This window comes from Euwallacea fornicatus, chromosome 1 (assembly GCF_040115645.1).
Source record: "Euwallacea fornicatus isolate EFF26 chromosome 1, ASM4011564v1, whole genome shotgun sequence".
NCBI classification, from domain to species: domain Eukaryota; kingdom Metazoa; phylum Arthropoda; class Insecta; order Coleoptera; family Curculionidae; genus Euwallacea; species Euwallacea fornicatus.
In genome coordinates, this window is record NC_089541.1 from 1189721 (window position 1) to 1197349 (window position 7629).

The 7629-nt window shown below is 34.7% G+C and overlaps 3 protein-coding genes across 8 annotated transcripts; 2 read left to right on the forward strand and 1 right to left on the reverse strand.

Moving 5' to 3' along the window:
* Positions 1-89: 89 nt before the first annotated feature.
* Positions 90-1576, reverse strand: Mat1 (CDK-activating kinase assembly factor). Of its 4 annotated transcripts, none has more exons than XM_066285622.1 (3): positions 1374-1576; positions 1029-1175; positions 90-969 (listed from the first exon to the last, which is right to left on the reverse strand). In XM_066285622.1, exons 2-3 carry the CDS (start codon positions 1150-1152, stop codon positions 137-139), a joined length of 957 nt encoding a protein of 318 aa, XP_066141719.1. In that variant the 5' UTR covers positions 1153-1175; positions 1374-1576; the 3' UTR covers positions 90-136. The 4 variants fall into 4 exon arrangements, with proteins under 4 accessions (XP_066141719.1, XP_066141729.1, XP_066141711.1 ...); XM_066285632.1 differs by having other exon boundaries at positions 1029-1249; positions 1305-1576; XM_066285614.1 differs by lacking the exon at positions 1374-1576 and adding an exon at positions 1295-1373.
* Positions 1577-2443: 867 nt separating this feature from the next.
* On the forward strand, positions 2444-5071 carry LOC136340970 (cytochrome P450 4C1-like). Of its 3 annotated transcripts, none has more exons than XM_066285516.1 (9): positions 2444-2714; positions 2773-2970; positions 3029-3217; positions 3272-3651; positions 3736-3804; positions 3970-4141; positions 4200-4373; positions 4426-4608; positions 4886-5071. In XM_066285516.1, exons 1-8 carry the CDS (start codon positions 2537-2539, stop codon positions 4584-4586), a joined length of 1521 nt encoding a protein of 506 aa, XP_066141613.1. In that variant the 5' UTR covers positions 2444-2536; the 3' UTR covers positions 4587-4608; positions 4886-5071. The 3 variants fall into 3 exon arrangements, with proteins under 3 accessions (XP_066141613.1, XP_066141623.1, XP_066141604.1); XM_066285526.1 differs by having other exon boundaries at positions 4908-5071; XM_066285507.1 differs by lacking the exon at positions 4886-5071 and having other exon boundaries at positions 4426-4741.
* A 137-nt stretch (positions 5072-5208) lies between these two features.
* Positions 5209-7574, forward strand: Ras64B (ras-like protein 2). The gene is made up of 3 exons (XM_066285683.1): positions 5209-5462; positions 5647-5734; positions 5849-7574. The coding sequence occupies exons 1-3, from the start codon at positions 5358-5360 to the stop codon at positions 6256-6258; spliced, it is 603 nt and encodes a 200-aa protein (XP_066141780.1). The 5' UTR covers positions 5209-5357; the 3' UTR covers positions 6259-7574.
* The last annotated feature ends 55 nt before the right edge of the window (positions 7575-7629 follow it).

Genomic DNA, 7629 nt, shown 5'->3' on the forward strand with positions numbered 1-7629 from the left:
ACTGACAAGAATATCACAATTATCTCTAGATCAAAAAATATATTAAATAATAATTATTACAATGTTATGCAATAAAAAAAGGCACGTAATAAATAAATAATAATAATTTTTAATTCAACCACACCCGAACCCAAATCTACGACACTTTCCTAACTAAATTTCTCGAAACGTGGTACAGCCCCATCATAGATTCCTGCAGTGCTCGTAAACAGGCGATATTAGTTGTAAACCCACCTGCCTTCTCCTGTTCAGTTTCAGTTCTAATATGATTGATAAATCCTTCCTGCATGACTTCCTCTTCCGATGGAGGCTGTGGCCCATTAGGGTCTACCACAATAGGTGTGTATTCATACATTGGACTATCATCCATGGGCAAGGGTAGGAATGTGGATTGGGATTTCCTGCCAAATTCTATACCACTAGAGAATTTGGTCACTTTTGGTGGTGGAGGTTTCCTGGTTTCCTCTTCCTCTTCTTTGGCCTGTTGAGCGAACGTTTGGACTATGTTTTTGGCATCTGTATTGGAGAACATTAGCTCATCTATGAGGGCCTCTTTGCGTTTAAGTCTTTTCTTTTTCACTTCAGCTTCCTCAAGTAGGATTTCATGCTTTCTGGCTTCATTCATGTGTTTCTCAAGTTCTAACATTTCCTCCAACTCATACTCATCCCTGCCCATCCTTCCTTTGCCCTTCTGAATTTGCTCCCTATTGTCTTTCTTATATTGCTCAATTTTCTTATTTGTATTAATCACATCAATATTATTGGTCAGGTTGTAAATTATTGTCTCAATTTCCTCAAGATAATCATTGTACTCTCTTAAACTAGCAAAATCTTCTTCTTTTTTATTGAAATCTCTTAAGACTCTACGGCGAATATCCACTTCTTTTTCCACAGCAGCATCTTCAAAGAGCTGAACTCGAAAGTTGTTGCGTCTAAGAGGTATTTTGCACTCAGGGCAGTTACCAGAGCCTAGAGAAACGTTATTATATGTAGTAGTTTTTGGGGGGGAGAAAGAAGAGAATACAGACCTTTAAGGAAAAGTAACTCCACACAACTTTCACAGAGACCATGTCCGCAAACGTTGACCATCATTTTTAGGGATGGATTTTGAAATTTCGTGGTTCGGCATCTTGGACAGGCGAAGTCATCCATTGCTTAGGTTTGAGGGGCCAGAACTGAGAATTGATGAGAATTTTCTCTTAACTTGAGTTTATTCTTATGCAATAAAAATATTTGTTATGATTCAAAACTAAAAGAAATCTGAAAAATGAACCTTACAAATTCTTTAACTTACAATTAAAAACCTTTTATGAAAACAGATTCAAAATCAAACCAAATCCCAACCAGAAACATCTGATTTATATTAAACTTACATGCTTTCGATTTGACGAGCACGTTGATTTTCTATCTTTATTTTACCAATAGAATATGATAAAGAAAGACTAGTTTAGGTATTGAAACAATAAAGAAATTATTTTAAGAGTAAATCGGTTGATGATGTCATCGTTTGCCTTAAGCTCCAGTTTCGAAAATTTTCTAGTTTTTACGTTACACTTATAAGATGATTCTTACACACACTCACACATATGTTTTACACAGAAAAGTAATCAACTACCATAAATATTAATTGTATAAAATCAGTTTCGTATTATTTCATTTAGTTTAGCATAAAAAATATTTTGTACTCATTTGCATTTAAATGCGCCAAAGTATAATTTACGACGGAGAAGGAAATATGTGTAATCACGTTAGATAGAAAAACAAATAATAACAAAATTCCATAATTATAAGAACATTAAAAAATTACAGTATAATTTTAACGTCGAATTTTTCCATCTAATTATTTTTACAAGCACTGATATACCCACTATTTACATAAGTTAGATAAAAGTTGCATTCGTTAATATGTATTATATAACGAACAGACCAACATTTAATCAGTGGTGTAACATGTAATAAGTAAACATACAAAAAGTGGAGAAAAGAAATATAACATCAAAAATGTTTGTTTATTATTCTTGACAGTATGGTAAAGGAAAAATACATGATGTGTCTGTATTTGAAACATGGAACGAAATAAAAAAACATATGTAGGTACACAAAAAAGTTTTTTTTTCGTTTATCCCCGGTATAGCTAACGATAAGAATAGGCCATATCCTGAAATAATCGAAATCTACTAAACGCCTAACAAAGCCGAATTCAAAAGGAAATATGAAAGAATTCCTTTCCAGATACTTAGTGCTTGCCGTAGCAATCGATGTTTATCGAAGAGTCATCATTAAACTTGAGATTAATTTCAGTCAAACTGCAGAGAAATTATCTAACTAAATCATTAAAAGTTAATTGACGACCATATGGCATAAAAATGTGGGTATATGTGATATATTCTAGGACACCACTGCTGAATAATTATCACTATGCTGATGCGTTTTATATAAGTTATATACAAACAACCTTAAACGATTCTGTAATGATCGCCGCTAATTTTTATTTGTTGTGGCAGTCAACAAGGTCACTTTGATACAACAAGTAATTATGATTTCTACGATGATTTTGAATGCATTTGGGGCATTATTTGCCATCATCCTAATAACTATCCTCGTGAAACGGTGGTTGTTACTACGAAATGTGGAGAATAAGGTAGCCAGCTGGATGCCAACCGTTCCTAGAGTTCCGATTTTGGGCTCAGTTTTCGAAATGGGAAACCCCGCAGGTATTAATAATTATTACTTTTCATTTAGCACCTCTATATAAAATTCCCTCTTTCTTAGAAAATTTAAAGGACTTACAACGATTTACCGACAACCCTTGCAAATCTTCCTATGTGGAAATATTGGGTACATCGAATATTGTTACTAAAAACTCTGAAATACTTGAATTTGTGCTGAGCTCTAATAAGATTCTTACCAAGAGCCACGATTATGATTTTTTGCTGCCTTGGCTTGGAGAAGGTTTGCTCATCTCTAAAGGCAAATATTTAATTATTAACAAGCGATCAAAGAGCGTGTCATAAAGCCGTTATTGCAGGTGCAAAATGGAAGTCTCATAGAAAGGCCATTACTCCAACATTTCACTTCTCAATCCTTGAAGTTTTCGTCGACGTTTTTAACTCCAATGTAGATACCATGATTCAGAAGCTCAAAAAGATGGAATTAGGCAAGAATTCCTTTGATGTTTACCAGTATGTAACTGCCTGCACGTTAGATATTATATGCGGTCAGTATAACGGGGCAATTACAAAAATCTATTTCTTGAGTTAAAATAATTTAGAAAGTGCCATGGGAGTAAATCTCCAATCACAGGAAAACAGCATGGGCGACGAATACGTTCATGCAGTCAAAAACATAACCAGGATCGCCCAGGATCGGTGGATTACTGCCTGGAAAAGCTTTGATTTTTTGTTTAATCTGACCAGTGATTCTAAAATTCTGGCTGAATCTCTAAAAATTGCTCACAAATTTACGAATTCTGTTATCGAACGAAAAACCAGAGAAATGATGAAAGGCGAAGCCAAACAGGAGAAAACAGAGGACGTCTTGGGCAAGAAGAGCAGAAAGGCGTTCCTGGACCTCTTACTTAATTCTACCATCGATGGGCGGCGTCTAACACAGGAAGAATTAAGGCAAGAGGTCGACACTTTCATGTTTGCTGTAAGTTTTCTTGACAATTTGGTATCAGTCATTTTTTGTTATTTCAAAATAGAAAAAGGGTTATTAATAGTTAGCGATTTTTAGGGCCATGATACTACTTCATCGGGGATTTCTTCGGCTTTCCACGTCCTGGCGAATCGCCCAGATATCCAAGTAAGAATATGTTTATTCATCTTGTGCTCTTAATAGAAAAATTGCCTTATGGTGTCACAACAATTTGGATTCCGATGTTTATATAGGACTATTATATCTCGGTCGAGTGCATTTTACATCCGGGATATAATGTATATTATAGACTATTGTATTTTCTCACTGCAGAAGCAGCTTCGCGAAGAGCTTAAAGGAGTATTCGAGAGCAAAAACGCTCGTATAACGTATCAGGATTTGCAGGGGCTCAAATATCTCGAAATGGTAATTAAGGAAACTTTAAGACTCTACCCGCCGGCTCCTGTCATTTCTCGAGTAGTCGAGGAGGATGCAGAGTTCAAAGGTTGAAGTCCAATTCCATAACAAAACCAAATTTACATTTATATATTATTTTCTTACAGGGCACACCATTCCCAAAGGTACCGTCATTGTAATGTCCATTTACAACATGCATCGAGACCCTGATTATTACGAAAATGCGGAAAACTTTGATCCGGAGAGGTTCATGGAAACTGCCACAAAAAACTCGGCGTATACCTATATTCCTTTCAGTGCGGGGCCTCGAAATTGCATTGGTTAGTTTTAATAAACTTATGAATTTTACATAAAGCAGTTTGGGCATTTTAGGACAAAAGTTCGCAATATTAGAAATGAAAACGTTCATCAGCAAAATGGTCATGAATTTTGAGATATTGCCGGCGAACCCTCCAAGAGAGATGGAACTAATAAGTGAGACTATTCTGAAGTCTAGGAACGGAGTGCATATTCGACTTAAGGAATGTCAGTGAATGCCCATCCCTCCAATTAGTAGTAAGTAATCTATACAGTTGGTTAAACATATTTTTTACTTATACTTATAATTAGTGTAATATTTAATATGACAGTGTAATGTAAGACAATAAACAAACACATCCTATATCTAGATGTAAATATTTAATTTTTATTGTTTGTGTTTCTTCTAATATATTAGATTCGCCAATCTATCAAGAATTTTATATATGTATACAAAATAATTCTAATGTTAGAAATACTTGCATATCATTAAATAACGTTTCGGACCAGAAATTCAAAAATAATTACGTTTCAGATAATCGAATGAAATTTCATAGGTGTTGATAGCTCTAGATGAGACATATTTTTAATGACCTCATACGCTGTTGGATTGAAACATAGACAGTCAAAACCTTAAATTGTAAGTTATAGTACAAATTTTATATTCAGTGCCTGATAAAAATTCCAAAATTGCTTTTATAAATAAATTCATTCATTTTAAGTACTAGTGTGTTGGACTCTCGTGACGTCATACGTTATCCAAAACATGTCAAAGTATAAACAAATCTTTACTTTTAACGTGGCAACACTGTTGCACTCCGATTTGTCTGACACTGACATTGATAGGTGCAATTTCCATTTTTCCCATTATTACGTTTTCGCACAAATGAGCCTGTGGAGAAGGTGGAACAAATGACCGAATTTAATTAGTTTTTATTAACATTATATCAAGTTTCTGTTGGTTAAATTTAGGCTGTTAGTCCGCTGTAGTGCTTCGCCAAGTGAAAATGTCGAAAGTGAACGATAGAACTGCAAACAATTCAACGTACAAACTCGTGATAGTCGGGGGTGGCGGAGTTGGAAAGTCTGCAATAACTCTACAGTTTATTCAGGTATACGTCCTTTAATAATTACTTCCAAGTCTTAAATCAACTGCCCTCGATCTCCTTAAAATGACACTTTTGTGCAACACCTTTATAAGGCAATGCAAAGCATTCATTATAAATTATTATTAACCTTGTTTGTAAAACCTACACAGTGTGTTGAAATTCTGCAAGAAACGTTTATTTTTTTCAGAGTTACTTTGTAACTGATTACGACCCCACAATTGAAGACTCCTACACTAAACAATGTGTTATTGATGATGTACCCGCTAAGCTAGATAGTAAGTGTCTAAGATACAAAGAGTAAACTGCCATAAAACTTTTATAGACTCATTACCAGGATAATGACTGTTGTTTATTATGTGATCCTATTTATCATTGACCCCATTTTACAGTTTTAGACACTGCTGGACAGGAAGAATTCAGTGCCATGAGAGAGCAATATATGCGCTCAGGTGAAGGGTTCCTATTAGTCTTCTCAGTAACTGAACGATCAAGCTTTGACGAAATCTACAAATTTCACAGACAAATACTTCGAGTAAAAGACCGGGATGAATTTCCAATGCTCATGGTGGGCAATAAAGTGGACTTAGAACAGCAGAGGGTGGTGTGGCAAGAAGAGGCTCAGCAGCTGGCTAGAAACCTCAAAATTCCCTATATAGAGTGCAGCGCAAAAATGCGCATGAATGTTGACAATGCCTTTTATGAACTTGTAAGGGTCGTCCGTAAATTCCAGCTCTCTGAACGGCCGCCCTTGAAGTCTGGCTACATGAAAAAGGACAAAAAACGGTGTTGCATAGTTTAATGGTGTAAGTACATAAATTTCATTGTTTTGCATTTTCCATCTTTTTTCCAGAGCATTAGGGACATATCAGAAAATTTCTTGTTAGACACCAAAGACCTTATTTAAGCAATTTCTTGGTTTTATTGTTGCTGCTTATATCTGTGTGCTAAAGACTTCAATGTTATCTTGAAAAGTACTTCATAACACCAATTTATATGTAGTTGACCGTATCTATCTAGACCCAGATAAAAAAAAAACATTTAAAGTATATTTCTACAAAACATATTTGTGATACCCTTGAAAGAATCATTTAAGAAGGCTATTTTTCTATTTTCTGGATCAAGACCTGCACTTCTGGGTGTTAATTTTTTATTTTTCCAAGCAAGTCTTGATTGGTAGATTAAAAAGAACCTTATGATGTCAACCATAGAGTGAATAATTATAAGTCCACCAATAAGGTTATTTTTATATATTGCGTATATATATTTTTCTAGAGTAACTTTAGCCATAACTCCTTTATTGCTTAATTTGTACATATCCATGTTACATTGCCATATGTCACGGTTTTCCCCTATTTCTCCTATATGTTCCCACATGGCTGATAAGGTTGTAATATTCGTGCGAATGTCGGCAAAACAGTAGAAAAACACTGAAAGTTGTCACTGCCACACAGTAGTTTGAGTTTGAATTGACTCCAAATTAACAACAATAATTGTTATTATTTCTAGTTCATTTTATATAGTCGATGTTTTGCTGTGCATTACTATAAACGCAACTAACGCTTTGACCATCCGCAAAGGGGAAGTTCTCAAATTATTACTAAGCTCCAAGAAAAATCCCCTAAGTGCGTGAATGCAATTGCAGAGGGAATCTAAGTGACCTCATTACTATATTTTGACGACAGTAAAGGATAGTTTCACTCTAATTTAATAATCGTTTTAACAATGGTGAACGCTCGTTAGTTGCTGCTGGAAGCTTTAACAATCCGAATGGCTGCTAAATGTTTATGAAATATAATAACTGTTCCATTAAACGTAACATCACATTTATTGAAATTATACAACTAGTTTTATTAACGAACTGATGATGGATGTGTGTTTAAAAACTATTTTTTTCTGTATGAATAACAATTGTATTCGGTGCGAAATGTAATGGCAAAATGTAGATTTCACGATCAGCGGTTGGTGTACAATAAATCAGAAAATATCTGGTGCTATTTTTAAGTAGGTGTATCGGAGCTTGTATTTTATTTATAGTATACTTGTACATTGTGTTCAGCGTTCATATTTTATATTTGTAATATTACAGTTTAAGATGATAATAAATGTTTAATGGTATGCACGGGGTTTTTGTGCGTCGCTGGGGGTTAAGGGAATAGTTAGCATCAATTCG